We start from the raw sequence: 16,805 nt of genomic DNA, 5'->3' as shown, positions 1-16,805 counted from the left end.
TTTATATGTATTAACTCATTTAATTCTCAGAGCTACCCTTTGAAGTAGTACCATCATTACTCCTATAAAGAGGAAACTGAGGCACTGAGAAGCCACATAGCCAGCAGGTAGTTGAGGCAGGCTTTGAATATAAGCAGACTGTGCTTGAAACCAGAGCACTCTCGAATATTGGGCTATCTAGAGGTGTGAGAGGGAGAACAAGTAGTAAGGTGAGTAAAAGGATGGCATATGCCAAGCAAGGAAGTAGATTAAAAAGCATGGTAGAAAGTGATAGAAAAATGAAGCTGAAAATGGGTAACAAGGAAACAGGCTATAAAAATAATAGAGATGGGGCGCCTGTGGCTCAGTCATCAAGCGTCTGTCTTCGGCTCAGGTCATAGTCCGAGGGCCCTGGGATCAAGCCCCGCATCGGGCTCCCTGCTCGGCGGGAAGCCTGCTTCTCCCTCTCCCACTCCCCCTGCTTGTGTTCCCTCTCTCGCTGTGTCTCTCTCTGTCAAATAAATAAATAAAATCTTTAAAAAAAAATAATAGAGATATTTGGATTGATCTGAGTTCACTCTCTTCCTTGAACTAAAGTGCCTTAAAAGGGTAGTGATAAAACAAAGGACCCGTCAGTCCCCAGATCTATCCTGCTGTCACCAGAAGCTGGCTGCCACTGTATACAGGTATGGGGCAGAAGAGCTAGTGGACCTCAGCACTGTGAAAGAGGATGACGTTCCTTATCGGCAGGCAGTAGAGAAAAAGTGATACTAAGCTAATTACAAGTTTTTCAATTCAATTGGGCATTATCTCACAGTTGTCTCCTTGGGAGTGATTCTAGTGATGCTGCTATTACTCAAAATATTTCCAAAGCCATATTTTTTGGAATTGCTTTCAGTTAGTTTTATGAGGCTTATTTTGGGATTATTACTTTAGGGTTATACTTTTTTAAAAACCAAAATACTTACTGTATTAGAATATGTAAAATGCACCCTTCTCATGTGGATGGGTGAGGCCTGGAATGTTTGTTTAAAGAAACAATAAATAAATAAATAATAAATATTATAACTTTATATATAAATAAAACAAATAAATAAATAAATATTTACTTGCATTTAGTAAGCTTAATGTATAGGTTCTAGACTCTAACCGCCTGGTTTCTTATTCTAACTTCTCAGTTTACTAGCTAACTTGGACAACTAACTTATTTTTCTAAGGTCCCCCCAGATATAAAATGGGTATAATAAAGTACCTACCTCAGGACTATTTTGAGGGCACTTTTATTCAATTAATTTATTGTTACCATTGTTGTTGCTGCTACTGCTATTACTCAATATCTCTAGCATTATGCAAATTTATCTGGAAAAAACACAAGAAGTGTATTACACACAATCGCTCACCTTAGATAGTAATTTCACAAGGTAAATGAATAAAAGAATAAGTACAAAGTACAATAGGGATTTTATGAAGGTAAAACATCTAGTTTCTATACAAGAGAAAGTATTTGAATTAGGACATGCAAATATTAGGACTAATATTTCACTGGGAACAGAGAGAGGATGTGATGAAACAAGAGCATATTTCCTCTGATATTGAACAACAGCAGTCACAACTTTTAGACTACACTAGAAAATAAAAATTCGCATTCTTCAATTTAGTGTTTACTCAGACACCAATAATTAGAATTTATGACAATGTGGGCAAAGACAAGGCTGAAGTTTAGTTGTTAGTAGCTAAATAAAAAAAACTTTTATTATGCAAATTAAATATGAAAATAATTTTATAGTTAAAGCCAAAAGGGCCACACCTTTACTTATATATCAAAAGCAGACTGCACTTGAAACTCTGTTTTTCCATTTAAGTCCATTCAATAATAAAGAATTTGACAACTTTCCCCTGATAACAGAAATGGAGAGCAAAGAATAATTTTCCTTGTAATCCACACTGGTTATTTATTTTTTTTAAAGATTCTATTTATTTATTTGTCAGAGAGAGAAAGGGAGAGGGCACAAGCAGGGGGAATGGCAGACAAAGGGAGAAGCAGACTTCCCACTGAGCAAGGAGCCTGATGTGGGACTCAATCCCAGGACCCTGGGATCATGACCTGAGCCGAAGGCAGATGCTTAACCGACCAAGGCATCCTCACATTGGCTATTTCTAAGAAGCAGGAATGCTTTTAACCTGAAAACCAATAGATCCGCTGCCCATATTTTTACTAAGTCTGAAAGTCCTAAAGTACTCAGAAATTACAGAGTTTGGGGAAAAACAAGCAAAATGAGGTCCATGGAGAGCTTCAAATGTCAAGTGCAAAGGCCACAACCCTTTGTATTTGGACATAAAGAGAAATCCTGAGAATAGTACAGGTTTGAGTCTATTATCTGGACTTGTCTTCCAGCTCAGCACCAAGGGTTCATGTATAGTCTCAATGGAGTGTGAAGACTGAGAAAAATGCCCTATTTCTCAAAATGCTCTGATATACAAACAACACTGCTCCAGTTCCCCATTAAAAAATACAGGATGGGGAGCTGGGTGACTCAGTCAGTTAAGTGTCTGCCTTAGGCTCAGGGCATGATCCCAGGTCCTGGGATCGAGCCCTGGGACCGCTGTGTTGAGCCGGGCTCCCTGATCAGCAGGGAGCCTGCTTCTCCCTCTCCCTCTGCCTCTGCCCCTCCCCCTGCTTGTGCTCTCTATCAAATAAATAAAATCTTTAATAAAAAAAAATACAGACAAAAGGGGGAGAGAGACATTTTGCTTTATAAAGGACCTCTTTGTGGCCCCCATAGGGAACATTTGGTGTAAGAGTAATGAAGTGGTTGTAGGGGATGATACCCAGCAGAAAGTAAGCAGGACTGGCAGCCCTTTGGATTAACATACTCAGCAAGAGTGGTGGTATCCAGACAAAATGGATCCACACTCAGCAAAAGTAGACATGGTGGCCAAGAAGTAATCCATAAAACCTGGAGAAATATCAGCAATAATCAGTTGATGGAGCAAGCCTAGCAAGTAGTAGGTGAGGCAAGTGAGAAGAAAATAGCCAATGTCCATTAGTAAGTGATTGTACTTGTTTATGAGCACATGAGACAACTCCTGCCGACTCCCCAAAATATATATAATTAAGGAGGAGGTTTTGCGGGAGTCATGCTATAGCAGGCTGGCCAAAAATAGTCAAATGTGGGTTATTTATCCTTCTTTTCCCCTGAACTTTAAATATCTGCTAGTACGACCATATAAAACTGAAGAGAATTAATGGAGTAAATAAAACAACTTTATAAAAATCTAAAATAATAACTAGATGGGCATGGTGAGAGGAGACCAAGGCAATATCCTTTTTAGTCCTCAAGATATTTTGCCATCTTTACACTGTGCAGGTTTTTTTTTTTTTTTTAAAGATGCAGACCTTTAAATCTTGCATCTTACTCAAGAATACCACTAGTTAAAAAGAATGCTGGTTATTTCCTTGTTTGAAAAATCTGCCTGGAGGAAATAGTCAAGACTGAGCTCGTATTATTCAAATATTGTATTAGTGCATAAATGGTTGTTTTGAAGGAGGAAAGAAAAGAATTTCAGAAGAATGCTGGATTTTGCATTGTGGGATCAGAGTGTGAGCAGGGATTATTAAAAGGGTAGAGAAATAGGGAGTGCCTAAAAAAGTTAGCTGAGAAATGCTGCCCTTACTCAGTGTCCTTGTGCATTTCTCTAGGAATAAAACCCAATGCACAATTTAGAACTATAACAAAAGTAGCCATTTAAGGGGAAATATGAAAGAATGAATGAATGAATGGAAAATATAGCAAAGAACTACAGGAGGAAAAACTTAAACAACAACCAAATGCCCATATTTTTTATTTTAAAATAACTCTTAAACTTTTACAATTTTTTATTTACTTTAATTTTGTAAGGTAGTTGGTGACAGTCCCAGATGTATCAGAAGGCCATTCTGAATCTAAACTTCCAGTCTCCATAAGAGAATAAGAAGCATGATTTAAATTAATCTTGACATAAATCTGGATGATTGCTCCTGTAGAGGGCAGAATGTATGATAGCCCAAATTTTGAGGACAGAGATGAGAGGATCCTAGAGGGCCTTCTTTTTACTTACATTTTTAAAAGGTTTAAAGCCTTCCCCCCAAAACAGGTTACATAAGAAAAAATTAATATTTATTTGCCTTAAGAATAACTGTTACCATACAGACTAAATTTTAAGTAACATGCAAAATAAAAACAGTTGTGCTAAGATGCTGTAACCTGTTTTGCTTTTGATAATTTTCTTTTGAAAAATAAAAACTATGTTTTAGAGGTACAGATTTCTTGCCACTAAATAAATCCGCAAAATACATGTCTTCTGTGGTTTCTTAAGTCAGCTATTTTGACTGTTTTGGGAAGGAAGCTTGAGGGCAAATAAAAACCCTAATGTAAAATATGATGGGAAAGGAAAGAATTAACAAATAGAAGACATTGCTGTGGTTTAACAAAGATAAATGACACCAGGTGCCAACAAGGCATTTAAAATAAATGTGTATCAGCACAATACCTCAGAGAGCCTAAGGGAATCTTTCTTGGGCATAATCCTAGAGCATACACTTGTTATTTATTACCGATAGACTTTCTAAGGAATCTATTCACCAATTCAAAATGTACAAAAATAAAGACAACTAAATAGCATAAATTTAAGATAAACCACTGGTTTAATTGTATTAGGTGTTTTAGTCATCAATAGGTAATTTTCAAATTACACAAAATACAATGTATCCCCCCATAATCTTTTGTCAATAACAGAATCATACTAATACCTGTTAAGCATATACATGAACACAATCAATGTCACATTATCAGAAATTAAGATTTTAAAAAATATTTAATATTTAATTTAATATTTTAAAATATTTTAAAATATTCAACACTAAACCAAACAATTAAGCAGTGATAAAATTTGTGTAAAAGGACAGGAGTCTCAAAATAAAAAGACCTCAAGCTTGGATTGAACCCACAGCAAAAAAGACTAGAGTGTTAGAAACACCAGGTCATTAGTACCTCAGAGAGTCTTATGATATTATATTAATTATCAATTAAATTATATTAATTAAATATTACCAATATTTTGAGCACCTTAGGTGTATGACATTTTACTGTGAGTCCTAGATATGAAGACTTACAAAGTAGGGTCTCTACTATCAAACAGCTATAATCCAGTGTAACAGATAAAATAACCACAAAAAATATGAGGTTTGTGGTAAGTGCTAAACAAAGGGTCAGGGGTGCTCAGTAGAGGCTCTAGTTTGATAATAAAGAAATGTTCTTATAAAGTAGAAGGGCATTTAAGGATTATTAGATTTTGAGAGAGGGTGAGAGCTAAAAAGGAGGGAATAATATACAAAAGCATAAGTTGCAAGGCTTATTGGAGAAATAATAAGCAACTGGGTTGGTGCACAAATAGAAGAGAGAAATCAGGGCCACACTAAGGAAGTCTGAATGCCATACTTAGCCGTCAGGACTTTACATCTGCTAGGTAACTAATGAGGAAGAGTGACAAGTTTCTGATCTGGTAAGGGATTTTAGAAAAAGTAATCAACAGATCAGAATTGTTGCTGGAAGATTAACTGGTAGGTGGGAATATTGGAGGAATAGAGGAATAGGATACAAGTGACCTGACAGGTAACATTAATATTCGGTAACAAGAACTTGAAATGGGATGGTAGCAATTGGAATGTAAATAAAAGAACATTCGAGTCATCTTTTGAAGAAAGAATCAACAGCATATGGGGATTAATGAATTGTAGAAGTGAGAAAGAAGGAAGAGTCTGGAGTAACCACCAAGGAATGGGGATCTGGTTACTGCTCAGATAGTGACCCTTGCCTTGAACATGGCTCCACTGAGCAGGCATGTCTCTAACACATGTGCCAGTATAGTCTGCTCACGACTGCCTTAACTACTCAATCCATAAACCTCAATCCTCCCAGCCACTGACATGGTTACTCAGTCTCCTATTTTACTTTTCCCTTGCCCCTCAGTTTATAACTCTGGCTCTTCTTCTTCCTTAGACTGTGATTCAGCTTCGTCACTCTGGTAAAGGACTCACAACTATCATTTTTCTTAGCCACACCCAGTTCACAAAAACTCCTTAGCCCTTTCCCTACCTTGTTTATTCTAGTTTCAAGAACAGGAGTTGGAATAAAACATATACAGAAACAGGTTAGTCTAGAAAAGGAGGAAGTTTTGCCAATGTAGGCAAATTTTTGACACAGTGGGAATTTAAGGTAAAAGTAGATATGGGTAGAAATATCTAGCTGGTAGCTAGAAATACAGAAAAGGGACATAGACTGTACCAAAAGTATCTTGGGATTTTCTGAATAGAAAGTTAAAAACCACTGAATAAGATCCCAAAAGAAAAATAAAGTCAAGGATAGATATTTTGGTAATTCTCCAACAAGAAAACAATGAAAAAGAGATTAAGGCAGTATAGTGTCAAAAAAAAAAGACAACACAGTGTCAGGAAAACCAGGGGAGAAAAAAACGGCGTTATGCGTTTTTTTTAAATGGTTAGTGATGATCAAACTTGTTTCTGAATTTCATTGTAGACATGACCTCAATATAGTTTAATGAGAAGTAATGTTTTATCAAGGACACACAGATTAAGTCTTCTAAAGAAGGTATGGTTCTACTGCTCTGAATGCTAGGCTGTGAGCCAAAACTGCCTCAATTCTGATCTAGCTATGACAAACTTACCCCAAACCATTCAATCTCTCTGCCTCAATTTCCCCACTTACAAAAATAGGGATAATGATATTGACCTACATTTATAACAATGCTGTAAGGATTAATTAATGCTGTATAATGCTTTGAAGATGAAAAGGACTGAGCATTATTAGTTGGTATTGCATAAGTAATTGCCTATAATACTGAAAATTTTATCCTTTAATTTTATTCAAACAGCAGTTATCACATAAATGTTCTAGCTCCCTTAGTGTCATTTACCTTCAAATTATTATTTTTAATGTATCGAGATCTTTTCTATATTATATCATACATGTTATTTCATAGTATATAAAGATTTGATCAGTTCAGAAGTCTAGAACAACTTTTCAACCTAAATGTTAAGTATAAATATTCAGGACATACTTATTTCCTAATAAGCACCCACTACAGTATTCAAGAAATGCTAAAAGGTAATACTTTAACTATGAAATTTCAGATTTAATAAATAACACTAAGCAATTATATGGTAAAGGCAAAATACAAAAGCACAAAGCAATGTGTTAAAGCACGGTCTATGATGTCCTTATTTCTAAGACAACCTATACAATCTAAAAGTGTACAAAAAATGAAGAGAGAAACTTGTAAATCCACTAGACAATGTCTGGTCTTTTGTTTCTTCTTGGGTTTTTTAAAATCACAATACTAATACATGCTTATTGGTTTAAAAAATGCAAATATGGAAATATTTGATGTTAAAATGACTCTGTTCTTCTCCCAGCTGCCCTCTCCACTGTGAAGAGAGCCACCGCACAGCATAGCATGTGGCCTTCCAGATTTTCTTGATGTACTTACAGTATGTCCACACCCATACTTACTTGTTTCATGTTTTTGTAAAGACAAGATTTTATTATACATACCATTTCCTTTTTTCACTGAACACCACAGCATGGATGTTATCTGTCAGCATACACAGATTTACTTCCTTGTTTCCCAATAGCTGCAAGATGTTCCACTGGATAGTGATCATAATTTACTTAACCACTTACTTAACATACACTCTGTTTCTACTTTTTGCCTTATAAATAATACCTTGAAAACATACATGCACACCTTACATTTTGATAGATAATGCCAAATTGGCCTCCAAGATGACTGTGCCAACTTACATTTCTACCAATAACATGACTTTTTCCCTGTATCCTGAGTAACACGGGGAATTATCAAAGTTTCACATTTTTGCCAATTTTCTAGGTGAAAATTGGATTCCTGTAGTTTTCAGTTTCATTTTTCCATTTATTATAGAGCTCAAACACCTTTTCATGTACTTTTAAGCAATTTTGTTTCTTTTATAAATTACTTGTTCCTATCTTTGTCCATCTTTCTACTGAATTCTTCATCCCTTTTTTTGTATATTAATAATATTAATCCTTCATTATATAAATTGGACAAATTTAGCCCTTTTTAAAATTTTTTCATCAACTTCATACCTGAAGAAAATAAGAGAATATAGGATTCACGTTGTTTTAAAAATTGGGCATAACCTAACAGAAAGCTTTTTAATTCCACTCAGCTCTTGCTGTGCAAAATGCCTTGGCCAGAGGTGGTTCTTCACAGCTGCTCACAATTGGTCAGATGATGCTATTTCTAGATGAAGCAAAAGGCAACAGATTCCTATGTTCCAGGAAAAACTGTGCATCATTCTTACTAAAAGAGGTTAGAGGAAATTCTATGCCTAGAAAGAAAAGTAGGAGTCCCTTCACTTTCCCAAAATAAATTGTGGCAAAAATCTTTACAAATCTCCTGTTCTACTTAAATTTGGAAAATATTTCTCTAGGGCATTGTTTAAATTGTTTAATGCATCTAGTTAAATAGATTTTTGTCAGTTTAACATTTTCCATACTGTACACAGTTTTGACATTTAATTTCTCAATGGCTTCTTTATTGTGGCCTGTTTCCTTTTCTTTCTACTCATTACATGCAACAAATTAAATTTCACTAATATTTAAAGATCAGTGTTGACCTTTGCATAGCCATTTTCTAGGTTCCTGTTAATACAAACATCTTGTTTGCTGATGCTCATTTTGAATATTTTGCTGCACACAGTTTCCATTATTCCAAAGAGACTTGTATCTAGTTGAAGTACATTTTTCCATGACCTTGCAAAATAATTGCAATGGCTTTTTAGGGGAAAAATGGCATTTTAGGGGGAAAAATGGCATTTTAGGGGAAAAAAAGTATGCTTGCATAAGCAAATAATAACAACAATAATCTTTGCCTACCACCACCTCTACCATATGTACCCGCCTTTTTTATCTACAAAAATATGGACTTAATTCTTCTCTTTAGGATGTATTTCAATCACAGCAATGAAAACACAAGAAAAATAGAAATGTTGGCAATGTAATCATGATAATTAATTTGAGATTATAATTCCATAAATATAGTTTTATGCTATACTTGGATAGGAAGAAATGGGACTTTGAGGAGCGAATAAACTGAATTTCAGGAATAATTCCTAAAGAGCTGAGTTAAAGACAAGAGAACACCGAAATGCTCTTATCTAAACCAATGCTAACTGCTGAAATAATTTGTCAATTTAGATTTACTGTTTTAAAAAGCATATAAATCAAAGACTGCTGCAAAGTGAGCAAGAATGAAAAAAGATAGAGATCCTTTCTCTTCAAATAGAAAAGACAGTGAAAAAATTTGAAGTGGCCTCCAGCTATACCACCTCAACCTTGTCAGATTTCACTTGTCAACACTTTGATGACAGATTGCCACCCCCTCCTCTAAAAAACAAACCCTAGTAACTGTTGAAAGAAATGGCTTCTTATAAAAAGTGGAATATCTCATGCAATTTGATAGTTGTATACTTTAAAATCTTTTTTTCCTCAAAAGAGACTTGAAAAACCTTTTTCTGTGGTTTTTATCAAAGCTTAAAAGCTAAAGAACCCTCCCAGTGTGGGGAAGAAACGGGGTATAACATTTTTAAATACCTACTTAATGCACTTTATATTCATTATTTCATTTAATCCTCACAGTAACCCTCTGAAATTATGTACTAAATTGTGCACATATCTGCCTGCATATGTATGGTGTGTGCGTGCATAAAAGTATTTTTCTGGGCAGGGAATAGCAGTTTCTCCAAAGAGTCCATTTGTCTCCCTTCCCCCAACTCAAATCAACTCTTGATAGACTCTAAATCTCTTAATTTACAGATATGAAAACTGAGGTCTGGGGAGGTAAAGTAATTTGTACAACTTCAGTCAGTTTGTTATAGGAACAGTTAGGGCTAGAATTCCTGTCCACAGATTATCAGTGCAGTGCTCTTTCTACTCTACCTCCCTCTGCCTAAACGCTATGCTAAATACAGCCTTTTAGTTAAGCTTCTGCTTAAGTACCTGAGACAGGTGTCAGTTTAGACTTGTATAATTAATCCATGGCGAAAGATACAAATGAAACCTATTTTCTGGCCAAATTTAATTTATTTTGCTTAGAAAGCCCTTGGAGGAAGTTATTTGAATGATGATTTAAGGATTATTTTTAATTAGTATATCAATAGTTTGTAAGTAAACTGATATACCTAAAACATCTGATTAAAACTGGTATTTCTTAGGCACTAAAAAATCTTCACAGTATTTACTTAACAAACTTCACAGATAATACAAAAGTAAGCTCCAACATGAATTATTGTTTTATAGCTGATTTTAAATACATTAAGGTCTTCTTTTTAAGTTACTGCATTACATCAGAGAAGGTTTATTTCTATTTTTACTACCCTTATTTGGTAGTGACTCTCATTAAGTTCTCAGCTCCTCAATCTCTATGACAAGTTCTTAATGAAATGTAAACAAGTCCTAAAAGCTCCCAGTTTATAAGAATTCTTCAGTGAATCCTTTTATATTGTGATTGGATCTTCCTTCACACTCTTTCTTCCCTGATTGGTTATTTTCACCTTTACTAACGGTATGTCACAGCATCACTTATATAATACTTTTAATGTTTTGTTTCAGTGGTTGAATGGAAAACCAAAGTAGGTAACTTAGGAAAGAACAGCCTTCTCTTATTGAAATGAAGACTGTGAATAACCACTAAGTTCCCCTGAGAAGGGATCAATTTCACCTTAATATATTTAACACAGGCATACATCATCATGGCTTAAAATGTTAATAATTCCCTAATGAGTAGAAAATTATTAAATAATATTTAAAATCAGTAGAATAAAACAAGGAAGATTCTAGATTATGATCATGTTTTAACCTAAAGCCCAAACAAATCATGGATTCATAAAAAATGTTTCCCATGCTTTTCAGACTGGACCCTATTTTACCGAGTAAATAGGATAATGTATTTGAAAATATGTGGCAAATGATCATGGTTCAATAAATGTCAGTTTCCTTTTCCTGAATATTCAATATCCATAAAATAGAGCCTGATTGTAATAATAGAAAAGGAAAGTATACTCTGATTATTTTAGCGTTTCACTGGGTATCATTTCACCTTCAAGTTATTTTAGTTTGGTTCAACCTACATTTGCAAAGCAACTACCAAGTGCCAAAATGGGCCATGCATTGTTAAACCCCCCAAGAACTTGCACTTGAGGAGGTCATAACTTAGTAGGGGATGGGGTAATGGTAAGAGAAAAACGATGAATACAACTACATATGAGTACGGAAAATAAAATAGAACCATATCCAAGGAAGAAAGTACAGAGAAGAAAGTTATTAATTCTAAATCTAATAAATCCCAGCCACAAAAATTGAAATCATAAATCCATTTTCAGAACCCGAGGCCTCTTTTAGAGAAAATGAATACCCAGCATATTACTGGGTCATATGTATCTACTGTATGATTCACATTTGATGGTTTCTGAAACTTATATATCTTAAAATCAATGTATACATTTAATATAGTGTTGCTTTTTATCAGAATTTGATATTAAATCAATAGCACTTCATAATCAATGATAAATTAGAATCAAGGAAATATGGTATATATCAAGTTCGATTGGTTTCTTTTGGTAGCACAACCAGCTCCAAGAAAGCTGGCAACATACACAAAAATCCTGCATAGAGAACCATTCTAATAAAGATAGGGGATTGAGAACATATAGTTACCTTCACTCCCTTCCAAACCCACACTAAAATGACAATAAACAAGAAAAAGAAAACTCTCAAGGCAAAGAGAATTAGAAGATAACAAAATAGTTATCAACAAAATTTTGGAGAGTAAAAAGCAGATGGACAAAAGGTCACTGACAATAGATTCAAAAAAGTAGAAAACCAAGTACATATGGAAGGTAGATGGCTGAGAGCCAAAGAGTTCATGCACTGGAACTCTAGAAAGGCTCAGAAACTGGAGGCACCAAATACTTTTAAAGGAATGCCTATGCTTAGGATTGAAAACAAGGGATCTGTTTGAAATTCCATGTAAATAATACTTAGACTTCAAGGTGCTTTTCTCTGCCAGCACAGCTGGGCAATCCTTTCCTACCATATAAAAAAACTGTAAACTGACTCTTGAAAGGTTGTATCAGAGCAACTACTTAAGAAAGAAAACATTACTGAAAGTAGGAAAGCTACTCTGAAAAGAGGGACGAAAGGAACTCTTGGAAATAAAAATATGAGAGCCAAAATAAATAATTCAAAAGAAGACTTGGAAAATAATGTTGAGGTTATCTCCGAGAAAGAAAAAAGAAATGCATACTTACACACACATGCGTGCATGCACACACACATGCAGAGACAGAGAAAAAAAAGGAATTTAGAGAATCAGTCAGATTAATCCTAACTTACAAATATGACTAAGGAAGAAAACAGAGGCAATGGAAGGAAGGGAAGAAATTACTAAAGAAATAATACAAGAAAATTCCCCAGAACTGAAGTACATGAGTTTCTAGGTTGAAAGAAATTGCCAAGTACCCAACACAATTATTTGCAAAAGACTCACCCCCTAGGCACATCATTATGAAATCTCAAAACACTGGAGATAAACAAAAGTCTTAAGTTTCCAGAGAAGAAAAAAACAATGACAAAAACAGGTCACTTAAAAAGGATCAAGGCATCAGACTTCTCAACAGCAACACTGGAGCTAGAAGACAAAGGAGTACTGCTTCCGATTTCTGAAGGAAAATTATTTCCTACCTATAATTCTGTATGTAGCCCAACTGTCACTTCAGTGTGAGTTAGAATAAAGATGTTCAAAGAGGTAAAGTCTCAAAAATTAATTATTGTACATTTTTTTACAGGAAATTACTGGAAGATGTGTTCCACCAAAGGATATAATAAACCAAGAAAGAGGACAACATGAGATTCAGGAAATAAAGGATCTAATACAAAAACAAGGAAAAAGGATTTCCAAAATAGCAATGAAGGGAAATCATACAAGGATAACTATATCTAAGGCAGACCAAAGGAGGATAGCAAACTCCAAGAAGAATATTGCCAAGAAAAAATAAAATTGAAAGTTAACAGATTACCTGATGCATACAAATTTACTGAAAGAAGATTTACACTTCTGCTGGGAAAGGTGGGAATGAGGAAATAATAGGTCTATAAAAAATAAGCAAATTTGAAAAGTAAGGCAATTTTTTACTGCGCAAAAAAAATTATACAAGAAAATGTAATCTTAGAATGTTACATTGCTAAACTTTGATTATATACCGTTAGAATACTGTAGACACACAATTTGGATTAACCAAAAACCGTGGTATATCTGCGCTGGAAGGGAGAGAAGTGTGTATGGGAGGGGTAAGTGCTAAGGTGGGGGTTAAGTTCTCTTCCAAAGTAAGAAGTTAGTACGTTAAACTAAAATTTTCAAAATGAAAAATAAGTAAGGCATGTTGTTTACAAACATAGAGTTAAACACCAGAAGAAATAACTAAAGAATTGAAAGTGGTGGCCTGTGGAGAGTGCTGAGAAATGCAAATGGCGTTCATTGTTAGTGATAAGCCCTGTAGAACTCTGACTTTCTATACTATGTATGCGTGCCATTTTGATTTAAAGAAAAAGTTTCCCACTTCCTCCCACGTTTATTCAGAACACATATGCAGATGGAAATAGCAGTGAACACTTGAGTAAATGCTTCATCCCCGGTGCTTCACTCACTCCTGTGCTAATGCCTTTAATGTCTTGGTGGGCATCTTTTATTCTCCTTCAACTGATACTCTGTTTAACCACTGCAATAGCAGCTAATCCTACTACTTCAACAGGCACTCACCATGAATTTTTCTGGGATAATTCACCACTTTGACTTTGCAACATTCCATGATGTCATCTGGCATTTAAAAATAGGTGCAAAACTGCTGAGCTGCCCACAGTTAGCATTTATTATTTAGGAGATGAATATTCTGTAGAGTGTCAAACTAACTTAAAGCATCAGATAGACATTAAACACCCAACTACAGATATGGAGCTCAGGAGGGAAATCTAGAATAAAAATATGGGTTTAGGAGCCAATTATGTGTTTGAAGCCATGAATGTGGATGGCGAGAAAGGGTGGTAGCTAAAGGAGTTTCAAGACAGAGGGAGGGTTTATTTTTTAAGAGAGAAGAGACATAAACTATCAATTATTCTCATCACTCCTGCATTTGCAAACTCTTCTCCCATCTCCTCCTTTCCAGAGGAATTAGACAGGGCCAGGGCTGCAAAGAGCACAGCGTCAATACTTGGTTTTGGTGCCAACTCAGGCTGCAGCTGTGTGTCTGTAAACAGTACAGTTCAGAATTTGTCACAGATGGTGCCAGCCAATGAGAAGGTGTCTAGGTATTCAAAGCAGGGTTTGCTATTTTTTCAGTAGTTAGTAAATATTACATGTCAGTTATTATCTAACAAAAAAAGATATACATATTTTAATTACAAAATATTTTTTAAATGTATAGCTCAATACATATGAATGCATGGTGGATTTGGCATGAACACTGGTTTAACTCTGCATCCCCTTCCATGAACATTCCAATGTACACTTATATAAAGTACCTAATTTATTAAATTGATGTTTGACATGATTTAGTTATTTCAAACATCAGTTTTATGGTATGACTTTGTTACAAATTATTCAATATGTGGCATACTCAAAAAGTGCTTTAAATTAAAGATACTCAATAAAAGGCTTAATACTCTTAATAAAGCAATGGTCAATTCCTGAAAACTAAATTTGTGCTGGGTGTTGTTAACCTCCTATATATAAATCACTGATTATGCAAATAAGGAAATATGTGTAATTTGCTTTAGAAATTGCATTTACTTGTTTTTACATGAAAAATCTCTAAGGTTTTAAAGTTATTCATTTTATGTTTGATCAAGAAGAAAGTTTTCTTCTCAGCTAATTAGAGAGTGCCTACTGTATGGTGAGTGCTTTATATGCATTTCCTCATTTAGACTTTAACAGCAACCATATGTGGTAGTATTTTCCTATTTTATAAAGTAGAAAGGTAATGAATGAGCTATATTTTTTTAAATTTTATTTTATTATGTTATGTTAATCACCATACATTACATCATTAGTTTTTGATGTAGTGGTCCTTGATTCATTGTTTGTGTATAATACCCAGTGCTCCAATTCAATATGTGCCCTCTTTAATACCCATCACCAGGCTAACCCATCCCCCCCCCTCCCAGAACCCTCAGTTTGTTTCTCAGAGTCCATAGTCTCTCATGGTTCGGATGAACTATATTTTAAACACAAATTTGTCTAATCCCCAAATCCATCATTTTGTCAGTACATACTTCTTTCATTGTAGGGTATACTAAAACCATTTTTTAAAAAGTTCTGACTGCTCTGCCTCATATTTCAGCTGCTACAGCTGTCCATGATGCTCAGAACCTTCCTCTGCAGATGCCTGTCACCCCTAAGCCAGAGGGAGAGGGTGTAGCCAGAACCATGTTGTGAAGACATTCAAACAGCCCATGAAGAAGACCACTTTGGGGGAGGGAAAGCTGGCCCCCTGGCAACAATCAGCAACCCTTTGCCAACCAGATGCTTGAGTCTCCTGGGACTTATATCCACAAGTTCCAGGCCAGCCATCAGATCACTGCAATCTCTTGAGAGATCCTGAACCAGAACTGCTCATCTAAGCCACTCTCAAATATCTGATATACACAATGAGGATAACAAATGCTTATTTTTTTAAGTTCTGATATTCTTTTATTAAATATATAAGCAATTCATTTTGAATGTGGGCAACCTTTCCAGGCTTACCAACAACTCCTTTCCCTTTCCCAACAAAATGGAGAACATTATGACTATAAAGAAATACCCACTGTTTTACTGAAGGGGGTGGGGTGGGGAGAAGGAGACAGAGGAGGGAGAAAGGAAGAGAGGAAGAAAGGAAAAAAAGAAAAACAAAAACCCCACCCTTTCAAGTTTTTCTCAGTATTAGTCACCACCCTCATGTTCTCTTTGCCCTTCTTGGCTCACCTTTTTTTTTTTTTTTAAGATTTATTTTATTATTTATTTGAGAGAGAAAGAGCAAACACGAGCAGGAAGGGCAGTGGGAGAGGGAGAGAGAGAATCTCAAGTGGACTCTGCACGGAGCGCACAACTTGACGTGGGGCTCAATCTCACGAGCCGGAGATCATGACCTGAGCCAAAACCAAGAATTGGAGGCTTAACCAACTGTGCCACCGAGGCACCTCTTGAATCATCTTCTTCTAAAATATATCCTAAATCTTGCTACTTCCTTCTATCCCAATTATCTCTCCAGTTTAGAACACCATCTTATCTTGCCTAGAGTATTTCGTGCCTCTGACTGGCCTCCCATTTCAACTTTTAAGCCATCATAATCCATTTCCCATAGAAATATAAAAATATTTTCAGATTTTTAATATATAATGTACAATATGTAATAATAGTTAATATAATATAAAATATTTTTAAATATACAAATTAGACCATTTTATCTGTTTGTCTGAAGCTCTTCAAAAACTTCTCATTGCATAGGTCTTAAAGACCTTACATTGGCTTACATACCCCCATGTGAGTTGGCCCCTACCTCTTCTATATAATTTTCCTTCACTCCCCCTAGAAAGACAAGTTGGGGTAAAACTGTAAAGACCTTCAGAAAAAATGCAGCAAATCTGAACTTTATCCCATATGTCACTAATTTTCAAAGTTTTTTTCCTGGTAGACCACTT

At 35.2% G+C, this 16,805-nt stretch overlaps 1 protein-coding gene across 26 annotated transcripts in view; it reads right to left on the bottom strand.

Moving 5' to 3' along the window:
* Positions 1-16,805, bottom strand: part of WDPCP (WD repeat containing planar cell polarity effector) — a 482,659-nt gene that overhangs the window by 378,494 nt on the left and 87,360 nt on the right. For 23 of the 26 annotated variants that reach the window (XR_010405669.1, XR_010405668.1, XR_010405666.1 and 20 more), the window contains exons 3-4: positions 1,236-1,338; positions 948-995 (exon numbers count right to left, since the gene is read on the bottom strand). The exons of 2 other annotated variants lie outside the window; for them this stretch is intronic. Coding sequence is in view for 20 of the 24 variants with exons in the window: in XM_064572441.1 (XP_064428511.1) it covers positions 948-980 (33 nt within the window). In the remaining 4 variants the exon portion in view is untranslated. The remainder of the gene's footprint in view (positions 1-947; positions 996-1,235; positions 1,339-16,805) is intronic. One more of the 26 variants, XM_064572432.1, reaches the window with a different exon arrangement.

This window comes from Mirounga angustirostris, unplaced genomic scaffold (assembly GCF_029215605.1).
Source record: "Mirounga angustirostris isolate CCGP_5_RB_7025 unplaced genomic scaffold, mMirAng1.0.hap1 SCAF_10, whole genome shotgun sequence".
Taxonomy (NCBI): Eukaryota; Metazoa; Chordata; class Mammalia; order Carnivora; family Phocidae; genus Mirounga; species Mirounga angustirostris.
The sequence above is the reverse complement of the archived record's forward strand: the minus strand, read 5'-3'. Positions and strand labels throughout refer to the sequence as shown.